The sequence below is a fragment of the Astatotilapia calliptera genome, chromosome 7 (assembly GCF_900246225.1).
Source record: "Astatotilapia calliptera chromosome 7, fAstCal1.2, whole genome shotgun sequence".
Classification (NCBI taxonomy): Eukaryota; Metazoa; Chordata; class Actinopteri; order Cichliformes; family Cichlidae; genus Astatotilapia; species Astatotilapia calliptera.
In genome coordinates, this window is record NC_039308.1 from 15,972,750 (window position 1) to 15,998,708 (window position 25,959).

Consider the following 25,959-nt stretch of genomic DNA (forward strand, 5'->3'; position numbering starts at 1 on the left):
ACAGCAGAGAGCTTTTCACTGAATTACACCGTAGGCTATGAGGGGAGTGATGGGAAATTTTAATGAGGACTCAGTAAAAAAAAAAAAATAAAAGAAAATCACATGCCTGCAGATTATTTGTGATTCATGTTACTGGTGTTCTGTAGAAGATATAAATAATATATATAATTAATTATTATATATATAATATTTGATTAATACTAAAACACAAAAAAAATCTTGCAGTGCACCAAAAAAAAAAATATGCGCAGTCACACAAAGAAACTCAAATGCAGATACTATTTTTATACCTTATAATTAATGTCTTCCAAGAATGTTAGCACTTATTATTTTGTGGTACACTAATGTGCCACTTTAAATCATGTGAGAATTTTTTTTGTCTTAATGGCTTCAGAAGTTGTTGCTCAAACCGCTACGTAGGTCTCTTCGATTCAGCGTGTGACTTCAGAGCCACGGCAGGTCACCGAAAGCTGCTTTACATTCACTCCATATACCCATACATTATATCAGTGCCTCCACTGCTGTGGGTATTTTCTACGATTATCATGTCATATCATTCAGCACTACCCGTAGCTTAATGGATTTTGAAATGTGACATGAGGGCAAAAAGCAGCTCAGTAAATCGAGCAGAATTCATCGGGGATTCTATGCACGCGCATGTATATCAACACATTTTGCACGTGAGTAAATCCTTTAGAGTGGCTTAAAGGTGCAAGTTGTTCTTCAAAAGAGGTTTCAAAACAACAGTTTGTTTTTTCTGTTTTTTTTAGGACATCATAGAATTGGTAATCTCTCCCACTTGGAGGGGGAATTGCTTTACTTCTTGAAGGTCTTTCGGACCACATTTGGCTTATATTTTTCCCAAAGCAATTATAGACTGGGTGAATTTAGTTGTCTTGCGCTCTCCACGGTGGGCTGTGGAGAGCACTATGTTTTTTTTTTCTTTTTTTTCCCTTTTATTAACAGAGCTGGAGTATCTATGGGGAGTAGGTGCAGTGATGGTCAGAGACACAGCGTCCTCTGCTGGTGATGAGGAAAACGTTGTTTTCTGTCCCCTGTTTGTGAGATAAACAACACTGTCTAAGCAGGTGTGCATGTGCATTACCAATGTGTCTTTTTTGTGTGTTTTTCAGGTGTATGTGAATGCTCAGACTTCACCACCGGGACGACCTGTGAGCGCTGCCTGGATGGTTACTATGGCAACTCTTTGATTGGCACACCTGGTGATTGTCAGCCTTGCCCTTGCCCAGGCCAGACCAGCTGTGTCCAAATTGCAGAAACAGGACAGGTGGTCTGTACCAACTGCCCTGCAGGACAGACAGGTGACGTGAACAATTTAAACAAATTCGTATGGATGGGAAGCACACTGAGTAACGAGCTTTATGTCAAGATCAAAGCAGTCAGAGCGTCTCCACACGACAGCGTGATACTGAAAAGATGGTGGCTGTAGCGCACTCCACCTTAATTTGAGCTGAGGTCGGGTGACGGTGACCTCCAGCAGTGTTCTTTCTCATCTATTCATCTATTTCCTGCCCGTCTCTCTCTCACCTCATTCTCTGTGTAGGAATGCGCTGTCAGAGGTGTGAAGATGGCTACTATGGTGACCCCCTAGGGCTCTCAGGGGCAGCTCAGCCATGTGCGAGATGCAACTGCAATGGTAATGTGGACTTCAACGCGGTGGGAATATGTGACCACGTCACTGGGCGCTGTCTGAAGTGCCTGGGACACACGGAGGGAGATCACTGTGAACGCTGCCAGCAGGGTTTTTACGGCAACGCCCTGGACCAGACAGTGGGCCAGAAGTGCAAGTGTGAGTAACCGAGAGTGTGCCAGTAATTTATTATGACGCTACGATGTCAGTGCAAGATGAGCAATGAAAGATGGGTCTCCTGAAAGAGTTCCCCTGCACTTATAGATGTGTTTGGCTTGCTTCCCTTGGAAACATCCACTGCATTCAACCTTTTTTCCAGCAGTGTTGCATTTAAACTGTATCAGCATACAATTCATACTGTCATATTGTTGTGTTTACAACCAGAAAGCTAATGGACATATTCTACTAAAGGCTACTTGACCTTCAGGTTGGACTTTTAAAAAGAGGAAAAAATAGTCCATTCAAATTGCCTTCAATTCAAGAGTTCTATTTTGACAGGTATAGCTGTCTTGAGTCATGAAAGGCAAAAGCTGAAAATGGTTTGAACAAATGGCTGTGGGTCAGAAAGATAACACAAAAAAGAAGAGACTCGCTGGGCTGGGAGAATGGAAAGCGGGGGAAAAAAACTAACTGAAGTTACAAAAGCAGAAACAGTAATAGCTGTGACGTGTTTGTCCTTTGATTTTCTTATCCTTTTCTTATGCTTCATTCTACCACAGTTGAGCCTCTACAGAACAGAACAACACCACAGAGGGATATAGGACTTCTATTATTCTATTCTTTGTCTTTTCTTATTGTTTTCATAATGAATTGATAAACTGGGAAATGTAATATTTGGTTTGGCTGGTGACTGAAATCAAGCTGTATAACATAAACAAATCACTCATAACTGCAGATGTGAAAGCAAGATGTTGTGTTAGCTATTTGCTGATATATTACTATAATCATTTATAAAGGATGAGAAATGAAAATTAAAAAAAAACACTTCAACCCTGTTATGTTATGATTGTTGCACAGGTTGGCCACCAGTGGCACTCTGCAGCTTCCCTGTTAGCAACATGTGTTTGGAACACGATGAACAAGTAACCCACATCTCCTATTGAGACAATAAAGATTCCAAAACACACGTTTTTGATCGATGTAAAGGTATCAAACTCTGCACTAAAATTGGTCTACACAAAGATGCATATCCCTAGATGTTTCTCCTGGATCATTGTGGCTTGTTCTTAAAATCAAAACTTTATTTATCTTTGTTCGTCATACTAGCCTATTTAAATAGATGACAAATACAAGAAATCCAGTGTGCCAGTTGAAGATATACAAAGTAGGCGTATCTTGTACCGCAAGCTGTTTGCAAGCTGCAAACAGATTTTTTTGTTTCAAGTTTTGTGTTTATTTCCTTTAGCATGCAGCTGCAGCTCTGCTGGAACATCTGGGCATGTAAATGAATGCCATCCTCAGACAGGAAATTGTCATTGCCTCAGTCATGTGACTGGACGGGATTGCAGTTATTGCGAAGTTGGCTTCTTCAACCTCCAACCAGGCATTGGATGTGAAATGTAAACAGATCCCCTGTGCGCTTCAGAGTTGATTTGTATGAAAAGCAGTAATAACTATTCTTAGAAGCAGACTCTATCATTAATGTGTCATTTTCCTGCCTTCCTCAGATGCAAATGTAATCCAATTGGCTCATCGTCACTGGCATGCCATCCAATCACAGGGCAGTGTGTGTGTCGCACAGGAGTGGAGGGGAGACTGTGTGATACTTGCCGTTTGGGCTTCTTTGGATTCTCATCACGAGGTTGCAGAGGTACAGTACTTTACTCGAGGCATCACAACTGCACTATGTGCCATCCTCTAATCCTCTAATACTTCCTCTAATACAGATCACACATGAAGGCATTTCTAACTCTATAAATGTTTATCTCTGTTGCTTCCCCGGCTCTGCCATCCCCTTGTGGTCCCATCTTGCCTCACCAAGCCTGTAACTGTGACCCGATGGGCTCCGTTTCTATGCAGTGTCGCAGTAACGGCACCTGCCACTGCCGCCAGGGCTTTGTGGGTTACAAGTGTGACAAATGTGAGTTAAACTATTTCCACAACAGAGCCACACACCAGTGCGAGGAATGCCCAGTTTGTTATGGCCTTGTCAAGAAACAGGTGGGTCTATGTTTCGTTAAATTGTTTATGTTCGTTAATATTTGCGTTTGGAAGAAAAACAAAAAATCAGGATTTTTTTTAAATTTTTACTGCTTCGAATGACAAATTAGGGCACAGCATATAAAAATAAGCATTTGTAGTCAAATGGCAAACATGATAGCAAAAAAGCTACACAAGTTGACTGTGTTGGGAATGTGTATTCCTTAAATCTGCTTTGCGTGGCTGGCCGTCACTGACGGCTGTAACTGGACACAAGCACTTGGTATTTGTAAGAGTGCCATCTGTTGGTCAGAAAGCATCATTGCAGGTAAAGATCGCCATACAAGACATTCAAGTTAGAATAAGGAAGAAATTATATGGGATGTCACGGTTAAAACGGGACCCAAGTTTACATACACTTCAACTGCCAAGATAATGTCTCTGAAAGTATGTGATGTTAGCATGACAGCTAGGATGGCCTAATACAGTGTTTCCCAGATAATCTTCCTGATCAATTCTCACGGCAGACCTATGTGCCGCGGCGCAGTGGTTGGGAAACACTGGCCTAATATATGAATAAGCATTTTTCACAGGATTGTGTGCAGCTAGGTGCTGCTAATGAAATGCATTTGACAGACATCATCAGCAGGTGTGAACACCTCTATAAAAGGAGGAGTTTTGAGAGTTTACTGGAGCATTCAGAGCGTCCCAGCAAATTCAACCCAAGGTCAAGTTGTGCAGTGCTGAGAAATTGCAAAAAAACCTGAGAGCTACATCTCAGGTGTCAGTTAGTATGTTAAATGTTAAAGTTCAAAATAGTACAATTTGTCTTAAGAGAGCTGTGCATATACCTGCAAACGACAAGCCAAAATTCCTCCACAAGGATGTGAGAGGCTGATAAAATCATACAGAACAAAAATCACGTCAATTTATTACTGCTAAAGGTGGATCTGGAGTGTACGAAGGACAGCACAGAGTCCTTTTCTCACGATAGTGTTTTTGTCCATCAATATTCATTCCTCTGTAAGCTCTATGTGGTCTCTACAAAAGAAAATGTCTTGCTATTTAATGCTCGATAGTTGGTTTAACTGTGTAATTTGATCTTTGGCAGGTTATTGGATAGATTTTTAACTTTTTTATTAAAAGTATCTGGCAATAATGACCCAATGAAAAACAATAATGTTGAGTTTTAATATAGTGCAAGGTTAATAAAGAAGTACAAATTAAAACCAGCTGCAGTTGGTCCTCGCTGTCCTGCTTTTCCTACTTAGGAAGCAGTAGACATCATGAATTGAATATGAATTCTTTTTTGTTTAGGAAACGACCTTTTTATCTGTGTTGACTCTGCAACTATTTAATCAATAATTTCTTCTACAAAATGTGAGATAATTCTGATCAGATTGAATGTACTTATGTGCATTTCTATAGCACTCTCTAGTTTTACTTATGACTCAAACCACTTAAAGACTGCGAGTCACATTTTAACCTTATATACATGCAGCGCTTTACTCTATAAACTTAAAACACTTTATCTCCTTCACGTTCAATTAACCTAACATGTCTTCAGACTTTAGGTGGAAGCAGGGCAAAAGCTACGCAGGCAAAAAGAGATCATGCAAACGCCACACACAAGCTTACTCTGAAGCAATATTGTAAACCACTGTAACTGCTGTGCCGACTGGAGCCTACAATTCAGTCTTAAAACACTCTAATAAAAGTGAAGTGTAGCATTTTACAAAATATCGCTTCAGTTTAGGTGTCAGTGTTTCAGACTATAGCTTTCTTGACCTTGCATTGGGTCTTTATTTTCTGCACCTTCCCACATTCTCACTATGTTCCTTGCAGGTCCGTGCACTAGTCCATATTATTGTTTTGCACACCTACGCAAGGTGTTTTTGGCACACTTTTAATGCGTGAGGGGCAATTTGATCCTGAAATAACACAGTCCCCATAGTACATCCTGCCTTTGTAGACCCTCATGGCAGCCATATGGCTCCTTTGTATTTGTAGATTGCAAGTAAACAGTGGCTGTGCAGTGAAACAGAAAAATGATCTCCCGCGCTGCTCCTCTCTGTCCCTTTAGATTTGTAGCAGCCCACGTCTGTATGCTAAGGTGCCGTGTCTCTGGATTTGCCTTCTGAGGACAATCCAATAGCGCAGATGTGTTCTTTCTGTTCTCTGTGCATTTTCTTGTTCCGGCTAAAGTGGCTGCATGTTCTCACCGGGCCGACTTGTACCTGTGTGAATGCATGCTGTGATTTCCACAGTGTTAGCGATTCAGTGAACATCCCAACCCTTGTCTGCTGCGAACACCTGCAATTACTCTCACTGTCCTGAGTCTCCCCCAGCTCTCGCTTTCTGCTGCTCGCGCTCTCTGTCTTTCCGCTCCTACTTTTCCTGTGGTTCAAACATAGACAGGGGGGGAAAAAAGACTAACGAGCACAGAGAGAGAGAGGTTGAGAAAAGACAGAGACGTGCGAGGGACGATCAAGAACGGTGTGAAAAAGCCCGTGGATGACAGCAGAATTTAGAGGAGAATTTTATTTTATTTTTTATATATTTTTAAAATGGATGGGACTTGATTAAATGCAAGAATGAATAACTCAGAAAAAGCACTCACTGTTTTATCTGAGTGGTGTTAAGCTGACGAGGCCTTATTAATACACTGATGATTGCTCTCTAAAGTGATCGGCAAGAAATTCCTGCTAACACAGAACACACGTGATGTGCACACACGTGCACAACGTACGGCTACCAGCTTAACAAAAGGTGTCATCACAGCCAGATCGCAGGCTCTATTTATATAGCTCTGGACTATTTTTTAACTGCCGGGGTCAGCAAACTGTTGCCAATCACGGCACTTTTATTCCATTTTCAGACCCGGACTTCCATTCTCTAAGAAGTCTAATCTAGTTATCTGCAGAAATGCAGATATGCGGGGAATAGTGAGTGGATGCGGACATGAAAACAGTGTTCTGTGCTTATCCTGTTTTTGGTATTCATTTATTCATTGCTTTTGGTGAAATACTACATTTTGATGTTTTGGTGCACCAAGAATCTGAGTCCTATCTCAATCCTTGCATCTGAATAAATAAATACAGATGGAGGTAGATAGATATTCTGTTGTGGTGTTTTGTTTTTTTCAAGTGTTTTGTTTGGTTTTTCTTGCTTTTTTGTGTTTTTTGTGGGGGGTTTTTAAACCCGTATTCTCATTCACACCTTCGGTGAAAAATCTCGATGCTATTACAGGCGGAAAAGCTCAGGACTCGGCTGCAGGATTTGGAAAAGCTCCTGGCTCACTTTGATTGCAGAGGTAGATTCGGGAAGCGGCACCACCTGCTGAAGTATCACATGGCCAGGCTTTATGAGCATGAGCACCAAAGGGAGGATACTCTGCCCAATGCTCTGGAGGATTTTCTGGCCTTCCAAGGTATCAGCAGCCAGGAGCCGAGATAATTCCGCTGTCACTCCTTTTATAATGTTTCCTCCGTGGTCGTGACATCTTGCGAGGCACTTGGCAGCCTTTGCCTTGTGAAACATGATGCTCGCTTAATGTGCCATTGTAACCGCTGTGTCACGCTTTGGCTATGAGATGATAACATGCCATATCAGTACATACAAGACCAGCCGCAGAAACTTGATGTGAAACCGCTCCCGGCGTTTCGAAAATCTGCTGCTGTTGCTCTGTGTCTGTCTCCTCCAGTGTGACTGGGCTACATATACAACGCAACAAAGCGATTAAATCAGGAAGCAAGGCGACAATGCAAACCTCTCCCAATTACTTTAACACAATGTTGATATATCCTCATTATCTTTGGAGGGGAAAAGGCTTACAGGCTCAGCTGCACAAGCCAAATGGAGACAAATCATAACAATATAGAACAGGGCGCCGTGTGACCAACTTAATCCCTGTTTATATGACAGCCAGGGCATCGCTAATCCCTGCTTATTATGATTATAGTTGCAATCATGATAACAGTTGCCCAACAATCGCCCTCCCATCACCCACGCTATATATACACACACACACGTTGTTACCAGTCGTGCTCTTTAAGGCACTGGATGGCCCAGTAATGATTTAATGAGTATGTGGAATCAACGGACTCGCTGTGTGGGCACACACAAGCTCCTTCCTTCTCATTTTATCAGACACGGAGTCAAAGCTACAAGTAAAGCATGTCCCAAAATGAAGCAACAAAGTGGACAGATTGTACTAATTGTTCTGTAAAATGCCTTTGCAGCCAGTTAAATTAGAAACACGACAGCAAACAAAGTGAAATTGCAAAAAAAAAATACGAGCATCTGGATAAATTTCCATATGGTTCTGCTTATTCTGACTACCGATATGTAGAATGGATGAGAGTCCTCACATGAATTAACACAGTAAATGAGGGAGCCGAGAATGAGAGATGTGTCAAAATACGGCTTTCCAGCTACAAAGAGTTGGAAGAATGGTATTCTTGGTGAAGAAATCCATGAAAGACTTAACGTGGTTTTATTTGCTTTGTTCTTACAGAGGCACGGGAGGCCTTAATAAAACAATTTTCCTTGCTGGAAGCTTCTACAGGCACACTTTTAGCCCAGCTGCATGGCATTACATCTTCTTTGAACTGCAGCATCAGCATGACAGAGGAAGAGGGGAAGGAGAGGAGGAAGGATGAAAGCAGCGGGGCTGTGTGTCAGACCTTCACAGACACTCTACACATGATCAGAGTGTCTCAGAAACAACTGAAGCAGGCAACACAAGACCTGGACAATATGGTAGGTGACCTAAATGTACACTTTGTCCTCAGTATTGTAGCCACCTCAAACACTTTATCAGTTATGACTTGCTAGCACCACTTTGGACACCCTTTGGGTTTCCAAACTGCCTTAATTCTTTATAGCATAGATTCAACAAGGTGCTGGAAACGTTCCTTGGATTTTGTTCCATGAAGTGAATCTCCAGCCTCTGTTGGTACGAGGCAGGATGGATCCATCCTTTTATGTGGGCTACTCCAAAATCTGAGCCCACCATCCAGTTGCTGCAGCAGAAATTGAGACTCATCAGATCAGGAAATATAGTTGCTGCCTGACAAGCCTGTGTGAACTGTAGCCTCAGTTTTCCTGTGAGAGTTCACCCAGTGTGGTCTTCTGCTGCTGCAGCTCATCTGCTTCCAGTCTTGGCATGTTGTGTGTTAATAAAATAATTTCATTTTTGTCACCGACCTGTTTTTCCTGACAAATACAAGACAATAACTAAATAAAAACGAACACACAAGGAAGAAAACGATGATGACATTGATGATGATGACAATTTTGCTGAAAGGATTCTGGAGAGACAAGATCCAATCAGAACTAATTAAGTTGTGCAGGAAGGTGGAATGGGTTTTGGAAATGATCTAAACTGAAGTAATCTCCTTGTGCGGTAAGGTTAGAGAGAAGGATAGAAATCACGGAGGAAACTAACTTAAGATTCTGTCTACTAAAATCTTAATCTTTAGTTGACTAAAGCTAATAGAATTTAGATGCCTTAATTATGACTGAAACTAAATTAAATTGTAGTCCAAAGATTGACTAAAAAACTAAACAAACATTTGCTGTCAGAATTAACACTGCTACATACCTTTTTGTAATAAGAAGCTATTGGATTTTCTGTTGCCTTGAAGCAGCATGACCATTCGCCTCTGACCTCTGGCATGAATAAGGCATTTTCAAACCAGAGAGCTGTGTCTTACTGGAGTATTCTCTGTAAACCCTTGAGGCGATTGCTCAGGAAAAAATCCCAGTACATCAGGAGTTTGTAAAATACTCAGACCAGCTGATCTGGCACCAACAACCACACCACATTCAAAGTCTCTTAAATCACCTTTCTTCCCATTCTGATGTTTCATTTGATATTCAGCAGGTGGTGTTGACTATGACAATATGTCTAAATGCACTGACTTACTGCCATGTAATTGGCTGATTAGATGTGCACCTGTACCTAATAAAGTGGCCTGTGAGTGGGCTGTGAGTGTGTCACGACTAAAAATCCGATTATTTCCAGGATAAAAATAGAGTTTGTAGATTTAGAAACATTAACAAAAACACAGGTTCTGACAAGTGAAGGGGCGCTTATGGTGCTGCATCATGTCTAAGGTTTGTATTCAAGTGGGAACCGCTCGTAGCACTGACTATGCTAACTCTGCAGTACAAATTTCCTTCGGTTGTTTCTGTACAGTTTCACTGAAGAAAACTGATGACATGTGGATCTGAGCTATCCATCACAGACTTCATGAAGTAAATCAACCTGCAGCCATTGTTCAGCTGTGATGAATATTGCCGTGCCCCAGGTTTCCAGCAGAACAGCAGACCTAAGCATAACTATGCACTATTGTCAAATTTTAAATTGGTATTCTAAGTAAAGACTTAGGCTTTCTTAGTGCCAAATCATAGATATACCACTGGTTTTAAAGGGGTACTTCATAGTACTCTGTGTGGAAACGTTAGCACAAGCAGCAGGCCAGCATTGCAGAAACTTAACAAAATTAGTTAAACAAGACAAGATTTAGTTAAGATACTGCTAAGCTGAGTGGTTTCACAGCACCGGTAGTGGCCTTCACACCACAAAGGAAGAAAAAATGTCAAAATCAATAGTATGAGTGAATGATTGGGAGAAAAAGAAAGTCCCCTTTGCCAGTGAATCCAAATGTGAGCTTACATGAATGACATTAACAATAACAGATTCACCAAAGGTCAGCACAGCAGCATCAGCAAAGTCCTGCTTGTTTACTGTCTTTGCATAATTCATACTCGTTCTACTCAGTCTCACGGCACGTTTTCCACCGGTTATACACGACCCCTGTAGAGTGCCTGTGTGCCTCACAGTGAAAGCCCACTCCCAGTTAGATAACCAGTGATTTAACAAGGCGAGCTAGACAGAGAATAATACTGCAGTGTATCAAATGTGTAGCAAAGTTTGGTAGTGGGAATTTGAAATTGATCAAAAGTAGCCCTCCTTAGAACTTTTTGGAGGGAAGATTGACAAAAACAAGCAGTCCTAACATCAAACTAACCTCTTTGGAACATTTTTATTGTTATCTGGGTTAGAAGGTATTGCACATGATAGCTCAAGCATATGCTTATATTAAATCAAGTACTATAAATATTACTGTAAGCAATAATCAGTCTTTTAAGCCATTGCATTATATACTGTGTGCTAGCATGCTGACACTGTATGTAGCATGTTTTTTTTATTATTTTTTTTATTGTCTTTAGTGTGGGAGGTTGCAGTTTACCTTGCTAGATGCTGCTCTTTTGTGTAGATCCACAAAGATTCCCCCCAGGCAAAACCATAACTCCACCCCCTCACACCCCCACCCTTCTCCATATGAGTGGCACACTCCTCCCTCTGAAACAAAAACCCAAAGATGTTGATGGACGCTAAAATTAACAACTTGTTCTTCACCTGCCTCAAGGCTTTTCACGGTCTCTTCATGACGCTTGCAGGAATTTATTATAGATACTCCTGCCATGTTATTTAGGTTTGGAGAGATGAGTGAGCTTGTTTTGCCAATATATAACTCTCTATTTCTGATTGCGTGTGCGCGCGCGTGTGTGTGTGTCCATTGTGCTTATCACCTGGGTATGCCTGAAGCAACAGCAATGTAATTTCATATTAATAAGCACAGCGGCCACCTCCCTTCCACTAAAATGAAGAAAAATGCTTGTGTGTCAATTGTTGATTCAGTTTGCCCGTTTTGTTTGCATTTTTTCAAATCGAATGCCACTCTGGGAAGGACTCTGGTTTCAACCGTATAAACACTACATTTATTAAGACAAAACTTCAGGCAATTTCAGACCTTTTTAGGACCCCTCCCCCCCATATGCCCCTGCTTTGAACCTGCTTGATTACATACATTTATACAAGGAGGTTCATTATATAAACATGCAAAAGTATTGAGTACTCTCCAGTGCAATATAACTTTCATGTCAGCTGATTCGCAATTGTATTACCTTACAGGCGTTACATTGTAAATATATCCCACACAGTAGGCACTCAATACAACAAAGCTCTAAGTATTCCATTACTGAGCTTCAAGCCTTATTTATAATGCTTTCTGTGTCCACCCACATCTTTAAAAAGACTGTCTTTGGACTCAAATGAGGCCATAATTACACTTTTTACTGCTATTTTATTAATAGTCTTGCATATTTGGGGTTCCAGCTATAAAACAAATCCCCCCCCAACACCTTTTTGGACTCATATAATCATATCATCATCATCATCATCATCATGTGTTTACTTCTGTGTGTTCATTCTGGTAGTCCTGGCCTTGTTCTTACCAAATACATTGGACAAATTGATCCTGGTCTTATATGACCATCACTCCCCATGTTCATTAAACTTTTTTTTCTTTTCCCTGTTTATTGTTAATTAAGTCAAATTTGATCTTGCGGTGTTGTGCCAGAGAGAAAGCAAGAGAGTTGCTTGCTCTCTGAGCTGTCACAGAAAATCAAATTTTTTACTGATAACCCATGTGCCAAGTCTGAAGGTTTCATTTGTCTGGGGTTTTTTAGATTGTGTAAGTACTACCTCATTTAAAAGGATCCTGATTTGTAGTACTAGGGCATGTACTGTACCTCTGATTACTGTTGAAACTGTTTCGACTGATTTTTAAGTTGGCCATAAATCTTGCTGTATTCTTTTCCAGTGTTGTGAAGTCTCACAATCACATTTCTCAACTTCACCAGCAATTCTTTTCCACGTGGAGCAAGAATGCAGACAGTCACAGCCCAAAATGACAAAGCTCTTATGTTCACAGGTCATTTTGTAACGCTGATCATGTATTTAGGCTCATTCAAAATCCCAGAAAATCTCTGGTTTGTTTCGCTGATCACAACTTTTCTAACGTGCAGTGCTGTAAAATAGTTTACGCCCCCTTTTTGATTTCTTTCTTTTGTCATTTTTCTTTTTGCAATATTTGTTACACTTACATGTTTAAGATCATCAGACATAATGTAATATTAGACAAAGGTCTAAACTATCCAACCATATCTAATCCTCTGTGAAAAAGGAATTGATGTATTTAAAAGTAGATCTAATAAATCTGCATTTTGTATTTAAATCTTTGTCGAATATGACAAATATTGCAAAATAAAAAAAAAAAAAACAGGGCAGAACTGTACATGTCAATAAATAGAAGTTCATTTATTTTTGATGTACTGAGTTTCTATTTTGGGGTTTGTATTTTCAAGACAGTCTTTTAAATTTTTTAATGTTCATATGAGAACCCAAATTAAAACTTTTTGCTCAAATCATTATCTAACAGTCAATATGTACAGACAGGTTCAGGGGGAGGTACACCACTGAGCATCTGTTTTCATCTGTAAAACACGGCGGAGGTACTGTCATGGTTTATGGCTACGTTTAATTCAGAGGTGGTTCAGATCTTATCAGAAATGATAAACCTTTGAACGAGGACAAGTGTGGATTTTGAGCCATCATGCAATACAATGTGGAAAGCAACTGGTAGACAAAGAACAGAACAAAAGGTAGCTCACATCCAGTGAAGAGCTTTGAAATGTCCTTCGGGAAGCCTGGAGAACTTTTCCTGAAGGGTGTCCAACTCCAGGCCTCGAGGGCCGGTGTCCTGCAGGTTTTAGATATCACCCTGGGTCAACACACCTGAATCAAATGATTAATTCATTACCAGGCTACGAGAGCTTCAGGACATGTCATTTAGCCATTTAAATTGGGGCGACCGTGGCTCAGGAAGCGCATCCGTAACTGGAAGGTCGCCGGTTCGATCCCCGGGCTCTCTGTCCTGGTCGTTGTGTCCTTGTGCAAGACACTTTACCCTACTGCTTACTGGTGTTGGCCAGAAGGGCCGATGGCGCGATATGGCAGCCTCGCTTCTGTCAGTCTGCCCCAGGGCAGCTGTGGCTACAACTGTAGCTTGCCTCCACCAGTGTGTGAATGCGAGAGTGAATGAATAGTGGCATTGTAAAGCGCTTTGGGTGCCTTGAAAAGCGCTATATAAATCCAATCCATTATTATTATTATTATTATTATTATTAAATCAGCTGTGTTGGATCAAGGACAGATTTAAAGCTGCAGGACACCGGCCCTCGAGGCCTGGAGTTGGAGACCCCTGACTTAAAGAAAGCTGCCAGAGAGAGTTCAGGCTGTGTTTTGTGTCCATGCCAAATATTGACTTTCAAACTCAGTTTTTTCCTCATGTGCTGTTTTTCCATGATTACCCTATTTGAATAAATCAATGCAGCTATTTTTAGTTTTCTAGCAAAATATAAAGAAATGAGAGGTGGTTCAAGATTTTAGCGCAATGCTGTATTTTTCTGAATAACTCTCAGAAACACACAGTTTTCACACAAATGAAAATTTCTCTGATTGCAAACAGCACTGTGTCAAAAACACTTTTAAAAATAATCAGCTGAAGTGTGAAAAATCCTTTAAATTACGTGACCTCATATGATTTAATTAAACACGTCCAAACAGCTTAGAGCCATTCCAAGACCAGAGCTGTACTTTTTTTGTCATTTGCTCAGTATGTCGCTTTCTCTCACTACCTTTTTCACAGCTCATTCCTTTTGAGGCAGTGTCACGACCCAACAAATGGAACATTATGGTCAATGATTCACAGGTGCTAATGAAAAGGTAAGTTAGGTCAATGGACTTTGAGTTGTCAGTTAAAAGCAAAGACCGCAATAGTAATTTACGGAGCTTCATCACTCCCGGCTTTTAGCTTGTCAAATACATTGTGGTTAGGTTACTGTGAATCGATGCTCTCGGCGCTTTAGAGTCACACCTTTGTTCTAGTTAAAAATATCCAGAGTGGAAATCCATTTTTCTCTTTCCTTGCAGCAGCTGCAGTACTCTACTGTTCTGTAATGCTCTTTTTATTCCTCTTTTACATTATTTAACTTTTTTTATTTCTTCTTCTTCTTCTTCTGGTAGTCACAGGGAAACAGCGGACCACATCGAGGCTATAGCCGACAGGGCAGTAAGAGCCTCAAAGCAGACCTATAGCTCACTGATGGATCTACTGCAGGACAACTCTACAGAGGAGTACATCAGGAACCTAACGGAGCAGTGAGCACAAAGACAAACATATGCTCTTGTAGACATGCACAGGCAGAAACAATGCTTTGTATGAATTCACATTCACATAAAGCATTCTACAACTCCCTGGATTATTGCGCTTTTGCCATGTGTGTGTATATAACAAAGTGCACCTATCACTGTATTATAGCTCAAGGTCCTCTTCTTTGCTGCTGCCTCTTAAAGCACACTAGAGTTAAGGAGTAAGACATTTAGCCACAGGGAGACAGCTTCTCTCTACTGTAAGCCTATTGCTTTCTTGGATTTGCCACACGCTTGCTGCATCTCCTAGCGTGTGATTGCTCTGAGGATTATCCTGGATGCTAGACAGAATGATGCAAAAAGCCCTCCGGTGGCCATGATGAGAGCAAGAAGTGAGGAGCTCCAAATTGATTACTCCCTTCTACCAGTAGTCAGCTTGATTCAGAGGAGTTGTGTTCATCTTCGGAGCACTGCAGCACTGTGTGCGTGCTCGCGTGTGTGTGTGTGTCTGTGTGCGTTTGTGTGTCGCTTTATAGGATGCAAAGTGAGCAGTTTACGCACAGATGGGCAGCATAAAATTGCATTTCCCACACATATTTCCCCATGTGGTGGCACTTAAGCAGATCAGAGGCATTTTATAGGCAGGAAGCTACCCAATCAGAAAATGACAAAGGTATTCAACCTGTCTCCAACAAAAGGTCTGTATCACTAGTACTCGGCAGCACTGCAACTGTTAGAAACAATTCACCTCAGTGTTTGTAATCATCAACAGCAAAGGGGTAGTAGCACTTGTTCAGCACAACTTTGAGCTACATTAATGGACTTTACATTTTAGTGGGAAACTGCGTACTTGTTTTTACCTTCCTGCATGTTTTTTGGAGATATTATTACTTTCTGATTGAGCTTTTACATAAAGTAGAATGTTGAAGAATAATTTAAATAACAAACTGAACAGCAGTTCACTGCCTTTTCTGGTTTTTTGAACATAGTCAGAACCATCCAGTAGAAATGTCACCAGGTCTCGGGGCAATTTTGTACATCCTTATTGCAAAGTGAAAAGTTAAATCACTGAAAATAAGCAAAAAATGATTTTTAGCCAATGCTAGGTCACCGTTAAAAGCTTAAACCACAGCTTTCCAGCCAGTCTGTCTTGTAAAATCTGTGCAGACATGTAGTGTCTAGTTGAAACCCCAGTCATGTTTCAGATCTCTTAATAAAAGCAGCTACAGTTACTGTTGCAGTTTTTATTCTGCAGTCATTTTTTGCCCCTCCCTTTTCTTTTCTTTTTCTCACAACACAGAGTGATATATTTGCATAGTTTCACACTAGCAGGCTGTTTTCTTGTTCTGATGGAGAAAGGCTCCCTATAGGTTTAAAACATGCCTTTGAGGATCTTTGAATGAAGACATAAAAGTATGAAATTAATCACTGAGTGGGGAAAGAGATAAGGCAGAAGGGACAAAAATTTAATTTGTGCATTAGGTTGGGCTCTTTGAGCCTTGCTGTATTTAACGTAGTGACCAATTACAGCGGTACAAATGGATTTGTTGTTGGGGATATCTTATGCGGCCAGGTTTATTCTTTCATGGAGAACTTCAGGAGACTCAGATGTCTTATATACACACACACACACACACACACACACACACACACACACACACACACACACACACACACACAAGAAGTCTTGACTGCGGAGAATAAAAGTGTAGTGACACACACATATATAAAGCCACCCTGAAAGCTGTGCTCTGATAACACAGCGCATTCATACTTTTGCTGTATGTACTATACTACATACAAGCAATTCATGTGCTCATGTCACTCTCAAGATATTGTGCACAGTGCTGCAAGGGAGAGAAAGCAAGTTAACTATACAAGCTCTTTTCTCTGATGTTGGGGAAATAACAATAAACATGGAGGGGATGCGAAACCATGAGCAAAGGAAGAATTTTATGAATAGCTTTACAAAGATGCTCGAACCATCTCAAACCATTTCTGATGCTACAGTCACATCAGGATAAACAATGGTTGGAGACTGGACACAACAAAAACTATTGCATTTAACTTAAGACCTCTCTGAAATGTTTTCCTGGAAGTTGGAGATTAGATCTGTGACCATCTGCAGTTATTTGCACTTTTTAAAATGACTTTCACGCATCAACTGTGAGTCTGCAGTTGAATGTAGTCATTGGTAATCAGTTCCATTTTATTTGCAATAATAGGGGAATTAATCGGTCTACAGACACAGAAATTAACATTTAAAATGTATCCTGACTGCCGTCAGAACCTCATTGACAGAAGCAGAAGTTCCTCCACAAATAGATGCTTCAGGACAGATACTTTAATGCAAAATGACATAGGCACATCTCTCTATAAACAGAAATATAACCAGAATACAACTGGCTGGTAACCGACTGAGTTCAGTCCTCTATTGCAAAGAGACAAGTAAAACGAACTCCAGACTGCTTCACACTGACTGACATTTGTTGGAAAACTGTCCAGTTTTATAAATTAAACAGCAAATGTTTGCTTATTCTCTTATTCTCAATCGAAGTCCTATTTTTGCTCTAGTGTGACTGAGCCGCAGCAAGCAGCAAACTGCATGCTGGTCAAAGAAAGAGCATAAGTCACAAAGTCAAACACACCTCTTTAACACTGATGTCACCTACCATTTCCTCTCCCTCTGCCAAGTACCTCCTACTGCTGAGTGCAAAGTGAAGTCAGCTCTACAGGAAGAAGGGGGGTTTCTGAGACAGCAGAGAGAAGGGGAGAGACATCAAGTTGTTGTGTGGGTCGTCTTTCTTTTAAATTTAGAAACGAGGACCTCTGTATACGTCCTGTACATTCTTGCAAATAAAGTCTAAAACACAAGGAAACTCTTTAACACTAATTTCACTGGTGCATCAGTTTCTGCAACTGATGCATCATAATATACAGCATTATATGATAATGTGTCTGGGTCAGATAGGTTGCAAAATAAATAATAATGTATGTTTCTCTCTGCATTTAACCCATCAACTCAGTGGGCTGCCACCAATCTAGCACCTGGGGAGCAGTGTGTAGGGACGGTACCTTGCTCAGGGGTACCTCATGGTAGCCGTTCAGTGGATTTGAACCCCCAACCCTTCCAACCATGGGGTGATCACTTTATCTACTGAGCTATCCCTCAGCAGTATAAAGCTGCTGTTGTATATAATCAACCCATTTTTTTATTTTCACTTTTTGTCTTTTTAAGTTGGCTTTTTATTAAACAGGATAATACAGAAGGCTGAAATTTTGCTGCATGAGCTTTTGTGTTCACACGATTCAAAAGAAAAACATTTGTCTCGCATACTAATTAAAAAAGCACTTTTTAAATTAGTTTCAAGGTTGTTATTGCATTCAGTATTGCACGCTATGATCATCTTATTATTTGGAAAATGATTTACAGTATATGTGACATTCGAATGATCCTGTAGTATAGTATCTCACTATATGAACACTTATAAATGACCCATAATATTTTACATTAAAGCTGAAATAGACTACATGTTTTGGACTTCAGTCAGTCTGTCAGTAAGTCAATCATGTTTTGATATCAGTATCACCATATTTTTATGTAAATGTTCAGTGAGAGAACTCCTGCACTGCATCTGGGAACCGTTTGCTGTAGAAAATCTAGTTCATGACAGGAGACTTGTAAGAGGAGAATGAAGAAAGAGACAGAATGTGCAGTGGCTTTAGAAGAGGACTTTCACCTTGGAAAGTGTGGTTAAAAGCCAATGTGAAGCTAGAAGTTAGCACTAGCACATTTTTAGCATGCATGTGCACGTAGGTGGTTGTGTAGAACAGAGACAAGAACTTTTTTTTAAAAAAACTTTTCTATATGTTTCCCACCTATCGGGGATATATTATATGTTTTGATACATTCTTACTGTACTTCTTTCATTTTAGAATCACACAGATGCAGCAGCAGAAGGAGAACCTGACGGTGCAGGTGAACGATACTGTAGCCGAACAGCTGGCCCTGGAGGAAGAAGCTGCTGGTTTAAAGCTTGCCTTGGGTAACATCACATCATTCTTACATCAGCTGGCTCTGACAGATGCCAGCCCATATCCGGAGGCTGATCACACTCAGTTCAACCAAACCAAACATCTAACCAACTTTACAACAGAGGTCAGTTTAATCTTCACTACGATTTCAAGCATATTCTGTTGCATTTTGAACCAATAAATCAATCATTTCATTCTAATTAGTGTGGGTGCTGCTTATATAAGGAACCACTCTGGTTTGTTTAACTTGGGTCATATAGAGATAGAGGTATGGGGAATTGGAAGTTAATGTCACTTCATTTTTTTCTCATTTAATATTTGGCAAGGAAAGACGCACACTGAGGCACAGGAGAGAAGATTCTGGCAGCTTCTGTTGCTCACAGGGCACATGTTGTTCTGGAGGGGGGGTGATTACCACAGCAGCATGTCTGAGCAGAATACACTGTTAAATGACCCAGAAATATGCTAAGGTGCCCTTTGTGTACGTGGTAGTTGAGAAAAGTAGAGAAAGCAATTAAAAAAAAGATCTTTATTCTAATAGAACTGTTGCTTCTTGTTATCCCCTTTCTTGTGTAGTGGGGTGAGACCCTGGTGAAACAGACAAAAGAACTGGACCAGCAAGTTCAGACTCAAGACGGTCTCATTGCTAAGGTCAGAGAAGTGGTGGAGCCTTTACTACAGACAGTCAACAACAGCATGGAAAGCGTGAATAACGTCAGCAAGGTAACCACACTAAGTGTTTGCTAGTATTGATGGTTGTTAGCCATGTTAACAGCATAGTTCTGTGAATTATTAAAACACAGTAATGTATGTTAATTTATTGTTATTCTTTCTATGTTCATTCTATCACTACGTATAGTGATACAGCAAAACCTTAAACACCAAAGAAATGAGTCATATAAACATATTTTTTGTTCTTCTTCTTTGCAAGCTACATTTTCATTGTATAAGGCAAAGTAATCAATTATAGATATGCATGACAACACATTTCACAGACCCCAGAGTTTAGCGAAAAGTATTTACAATCAACAATGTGCACGGAGACGTAAGGTACGTGCAATGTCAGCAACGTAGGCGTAATGTTCGTCGTCACTGTTCGTTTTGAGATCAGCTAATACAAATCCATCCATTCTCTTCCGCTTATCCTTTTCAGGGTTGCTGGAACCTATCCCAGCTGTCTTAGGGCGAGGGGCAGGGTACACCCTGGACAGGTCACCAGGCTGTCACAGGGCTAACACATAGACACAGACAACCATTTGTACTCACATGGGCAATTTAGTGTTTCCAATTACCCTATCTATGGAAGGAAGAGAGATAGATAGATAGAAAATTACAGAAGAATATTTTGTTACAAACACAATAATTGAACAAAATATAACATGAAACACAATAAACATTATTGCAAAGATTTAATAAACTACACTTGACTTCTTGCTTTATCCTCCTTCTCTTGTACTAAAGCTGCAAACTCAAGCTCACGGAGCAAAAGTTGTGACTTTGTCATCAGTTGTGACAGGCAAAGAGGTGGAATCAGAAGCAATCTCTCTTCACAGACAACTAGAACGTAAGCCTCTATCTTTTTGACGTACATTATTGCTTTTGTTGAATGTACAACTAAATTATTTTGCTTAAATTGAAATGTCAAGTACTAAGATGAAAAGAAAACCACCGTATGACCCAGAGACTCGTGTATTAATATAATAGATATGTCATCACGGTTGTAATGTCTTGACCCATTTGTCACGTATTGAGCACAATAGCGGCTTCTGTAGAAAAACAGAAAGAGCCAGAATGTTTTGAGTCGTTCTAGCTTAAACTTCATTAATTAAATATTGACATTTATGAAACATAAAGAGAGTCTTAGGTTATTTTGTCTGCTTGGACAGTCAGTAATAGTAGAGAGTAATAAAGAGTGGATAAAAAAAATTAAATTCACCCAGTACACAGTGACCTTTTTAGTCAAATATTTTTTTAATCTAATACAACTTTGATTATGCCTTAATCCTAATAACATCCATCCGCTTGAATCTCCATTCAGGCATGGTTACACAGTGGCCCCGTCAACAGGCGCAGACCAAGGCTGCAATCAAGAAGGCAAGACCCTTGGAGGAAAAGATCCTGCCTGATGTCAGGAAGAAAGTCGCAGAGACCGAGAAGATGCTTAAACCAGCTCTGGAACACTCCAACATCTCAAGTAGCACGGCAAAGGACGCCGAACAAAAAGCGCATGCTGTGGTAAAGGTGTGAATACTTGTTTTTCCAACCATAACACTGAACAAATGGGATTATAAATGATGGATGTTAATTGGAGAATTGCTCATTTGTGGAATTGACAACATTTTTGCAGTAAGTCAATCATTTTTTTGTGTGATACACAAAACAAAATTCCTAATTTGTTCAAAAGTATAGCTTCTGATTAGATGATGTCACAAATAATAATGTTCCAGTTAATCTCACCCAAAGACCTTCTAGAGTAACAACTCTGGGAAGTTATTTTGACTTTAAAAGTCCCAGTCAATGAATTAATGGAGAGCCGTAGCTTAAACTCAATAGTCACTGAGGCATAAAAACTGCATGTATAATATCACAAGTCAAATGTGAAAAAAAACCCTATGAAATAAGTTGTGTTTTCCTACTTTTTTGCAACGTTTTACACCAAGGATTAATTTAAGCTCAATTCGAAGTGTTAATACAATCAGCATATTTGGCTCATATCAACACCCGACCAGCTACTGTGCTAATTCAGATGATAAACACACAGCCAAGATCAACCACCAATGCACTTTACAGCCACTACATAAACCCAACCCCAAGCTGTGTGCATGCATCAGTTGCAGATTATTGATTCTTTGGAGGAAGAAATGTAACGATCGCCATCTCTGACATTACAGAATTCCCCAGAAAATTTCTCATCAGGATTCCTTGAGTGCCACATCTCTCTACTACAAGTTCTCATCACATGATACTGCTGTTCTGTCAAGTGCTGATATTAAGTGTCTGTGCCTTAAGGCTAACATCTAATGGTGCTCTTTTGATTAGCCAAGTCTGTGCTGGTATAAATCTTAAGTTTGTCTACGAGGGCACCAGGTTCATTTTACTGATGGGAGTTTGACTGTTATGTTTTCACTCAGTTTTGATGTTTATTTTTACTCACTATCAAAAAAGGCCATATGTGATGCTGTCACATATTGCCGATCACAGCGGTACTTAAATGCTGATTAGGCGATTGTTAGCATGCTAACATATAAAATAAAAAGCTAAGCAAACATTAAAGTAGCACTCACAATCCACAGATCCATAGATCTCTTAGTGGTTTTTCATAAACATTTCAGAATATTTCCAGTAGTCATTTGCTAACCTTTCCCTCATTTTTGTGTTTAGGAATCCAAAGCCATTCTGACCCAGGCTAAGCATACCAGGACTGCATCTGCTCACCTTAGCTCCAATATAGACTCTGCCTTAGAGCAGCTGTCAGTGCAGGAGTTGCTGACTGATAGAGCTAACACCCAGATTACCTCAGAGGTATTTAACACAGCCATACACATATTTGAAGGAAAAAATCTATGCATATCGATCTGTTCATCCTGCGTGCAGCTTAAAAGACTGTTTCTAGAGCATGTCTTGTAATTCTCAGCCTGGGGTGTCTCTGGCCAGCGTAAAGGAAGATATGGAAGCAGCCAAGCTCCAGCTAGAGGCCTATTCTGTTACACTAACTGAGCTAATCAGCAAGATTGGTAAGTCACTACTTTTTGCTCTTCTGTGTCTATAAAACCCATAAATTTTCATTATACCTTAAATATCAGCCCACTAAAGAGCTCGGTGCCTTTTAATGCCTCATTAAACATGGAAATACTCCTCAGACCGTAAAACACGAATAACTGCTGTGCACAAGTCCGAGCAGCATTTCCTTTAGGTCTGACATATATATCTGACCTACTGTATGTCCTCTTTGGTCAAATCATTTTTATAATTCATTAGAAAGGTGAGGTTTTGCACTTTGTGGTCAGTTCTACTGTGCTTGAGAGAATAATCATCCAATCACTGCAATTAGGTCACAATGCTGGGTTATGTGCTGTTTGAATAAGTGAAGTAGGACAGCCATTAATAAACCACAGTCTAAAAAAAACAGATCTTTTTCAAGTCTGTTATGCAGCGTTTTCTTTTTCTGTCCTCCCTCCAGATGGGGATGTGCCACTGGAGCGATTTCACCGGATCTTGAACGAGACAGCGCACCGTCTGAGCATGCTTCGCGGGAGTGTAGAGAGCCCAACGCTAGGCTCAAAGATCCAGAAGCTGCAATCGGCCGCTAAAGAGCAGCAGAGCCGTCTGTCCCTCATTGAACAGGACATACAGGAGATCACGGAGGAGAGAGACAGTCTCAGAGACATTGCCTTAAACCTGCCCCAGTCCTGCCCCGAGGCAACCGGAGCAGGCAAAGGATAGATGCTATAGATGACGAGCATTACATCATTGATAGCTGAACATCAGAAAAGTCTGGGATGATCTTGTTAAGAGAAGGAGTTGCAGTGATTTTGTGTTCAACTTCAGAAAAAGTCTTTTTAGATTTTTCCTTTTTTGCCCCAAGGTGCAATTCATTTTACCTCCACAGCAGACCGACACACACACACACACACACACACACACACACACACACACACACACACACACAATCTTCCTTCTCCTTCTTGTTTTTATCGTTTTCTTTTTTTTTACTCAACTCTCTTTTAGTAACAACATCCGAACTTCAATTTCACCATGAATAATAAGCAGCCATTCTGAACTGCTGGAGTGCACTGTCAAGTTTAAAATAATGCTGATTTTCCTTTGTGGGGCTAAAAGGTGTGTCTGAGTGCTCCTTCAGACTGACACATTCATTTACACTTGAGCTCTTTTTCATCACCATTGCTTAATTAACAATTAGTCCCCTTGGCCTCAGTGGAGTTCAGGTCAGGCTTCGACAGCACAGAACCTGTTTTCAGGATTATTACAGTGCCTACCTCTCTGTTTTTGCAGTTTCTCAATATTTCTGTCTTTCTGTGCCTCTGTCAAATGGACAAACTTTGCTTGGAGTTGCGCTTCGTCACACTGCGTGGCTCCTGATGACTAAAACATAAAAGCAAAGGGTCTTTGCGCAAGTCTTACAACAGGGTTCCAGCAAGTTCATTAGAAAATGTAATAATAGTTTTGCTGTTGGTCTTAAAACATGCAATGATCACCAAATTACTGTTAACCAGTGTTGGTTAATTTCATTAACAATTTCAGATGTTTTCACAGCTTCAAGTGTCGTTTCAGGGTAAAGACAAAAATAAGAAAGAAAACTGTAAATTGCACTGTCATACTCGAGCCTGAGTCTAAACACACACTTTTACAGATTGACTCATGGAAGTGCTCAATAATGCCACTACTGGTACCAGCTGTAGCTGCACATGACATTTATAATTTAACAAAACAGTTGAGAACTGTGCTTTTAGTATGTCAGATTTTTTTTCTTTTTACTTAACTACAATAACACGAGATGAGATTAAAAATCTCTTTTGCAAGAGAGTCGCAGCCAATGCTTGGGTCATTACGCATTACTTTACTTAAAAGAAATGCACAATGTTAGCTAATTACTTGATTGAGAAAGTACACTACTCATTATAGAGCTACTCTATAAAATAACCTGAAATGCATTGTCACATAATTACTAGTTAAAAATATAAGCCTGAGGCTACAGTCCCACACACCAATATAAATCCCTATTTGAATACAGAAACACGAGCAATCTTTCTTTTACTTTTTACAATATGAACACAAAACCAACAACACAAAGCAAAGTTTAAAATCCGACCAAAGAAACTTTAAAGTGATGGCCATAACGATAGAAATGAAAGATAGAAACGTAGGCTACAATGCTACAAGCATGAGTTTGCTACCTTTTGAAGTGTCTGGCTGCGGGGCTGGGGCTGGCCAGCGCTCAGCTTTAACATCGCTCTGGGTTCTTCGCTAGCTTTGTGTTAGCATGCTGTCTGTGCAGATGGCTTCAAGGAGCTAAAGTTGTGTTTCTATTCTGGACTCAGTTTGCGTTTCATTATCGCTTGTCCTTTCATGCAGTAAAAACAAAAGTTATCTGCAAAAATGTAGACTACACCATTTTCCACCTCCCAGCACCAGAAACTGAAATCAGCTGATTGTAGCATGTTGATTTTTTCTTTTCCTTTCTATCTGCCCGGCAGAAAACTGAAGAACCTAACAAGACAATAGTAACTGTAATGTAATCACTGAATCTTGCATCATGCATATATTAGTGTGTTACTGAAAAATATAATGAGATTAAAACAATAATGCTGTTAACATCTTTTACATACAAGTATGATAGCTAAGGTACATATGTAGATTCTGTCTAAGATATCATTAAAAACAGATTCACTTTACTCTCATTTGTGGCACGTAAAAATATCACTGTGTAAGGATTATTGTACTCCTTCATAGTTGTATACCCAGCTACAGGTTATGGCCTGTTTACAGCCTGACTGTGACACATAATTTGGACATTGAGGTCTTAAAAGGTCCCAAAAGATACAGGTTTGGATTTTTTAAAATGGTGCAGGAACCCTGTGCAAGACTTGTAAAGCGATGATAATGATGAAGCGAAGATATTATTTAAAAATTACATTGTTCTGCTTTTATGAATGCTCAGTCTAATCAAATCAAAAGTTATACCTGTTTTTCATGCAAGTGCCCCAGTCACATGTCTGCTTGTAATAATTGTAACAATGCCCGAGTGTATAAGGCCTGAACCATAATGCAATAAAATATACACGATACGTCCGTCTTGCATAATGTATCGAATTCTTAGTGGACATTTTTGTGTAATATTGTACAACAAAGCATAATGGAAATGAAAGAGCTGCTCAAAGCTGAGTAGATGCAGATATCTGGAAATGGGTGAGTAACATATTGATGAACACAATAAAATTATAAAAATGGGTTTGTTTTATTTGTGAATTTACTTTCCGTCCTTCCTTTCCTTTGTCTGAGTTTTGTGTTTTTGTGTTGTTGTTTTTTGTCTAGAAGTGAAACAAAGAGA

At 40.0% G+C, this 25,959-nt stretch overlaps 1 protein-coding gene across 1 annotated transcript in view; it reads left to right on the forward strand.

Moving 5' to 3' along the window:
• Nucleotides 1–23,553, forward strand: part of lamc3 (laminin, gamma 3) — a 155,536-nt gene extending 131,983 nt beyond the window's left edge. Inside the window, exons 13-28 of the mRNA XM_026173353.1 lie at nucleotides 1,134–1,322; nucleotides 1,565–1,810; nucleotides 3,057–3,210; nucleotides 3,319–3,461; nucleotides 3,633–3,811; nucleotides 7,040–7,220; nucleotides 8,307–8,551; nucleotides 14,353–14,429; nucleotides 14,730–14,864; nucleotides 18,792–19,014; nucleotides 19,467–19,613; nucleotides 20,352–20,454; nucleotides 20,929–21,131; nucleotides 22,272–22,412; nucleotides 22,525–22,624; nucleotides 23,071–23,553. Coding sequence (XP_026029138.1) covers nucleotides 1,134–1,322; nucleotides 1,565–1,810; nucleotides 3,057–3,210; nucleotides 3,319–3,461; nucleotides 3,633–3,811; nucleotides 7,040–7,220; nucleotides 8,307–8,551; nucleotides 14,353–14,429; nucleotides 14,730–14,864; nucleotides 18,792–19,014; nucleotides 19,467–19,613; nucleotides 20,352–20,454; nucleotides 20,929–21,131; nucleotides 22,272–22,412; nucleotides 22,525–22,624; nucleotides 23,071–23,333 — 2,729 coding nt within the window. The 3' untranslated portion in view covers nucleotides 23,334–23,553. The remainder of the gene's footprint in view (nucleotides 1–1,133; nucleotides 1,323–1,564; nucleotides 1,811–3,056; nucleotides 3,211–3,318; nucleotides 3,462–3,632; nucleotides 3,812–7,039; nucleotides 7,221–8,306; nucleotides 8,552–14,352; nucleotides 14,430–14,729; nucleotides 14,865–18,791; nucleotides 19,015–19,466; nucleotides 19,614–20,351; nucleotides 20,455–20,928; nucleotides 21,132–22,271; nucleotides 22,413–22,524; nucleotides 22,625–23,070) is intronic.
• The last annotated feature ends 2,406 nt before the right edge of the window (nucleotides 23,554–25,959 follow it).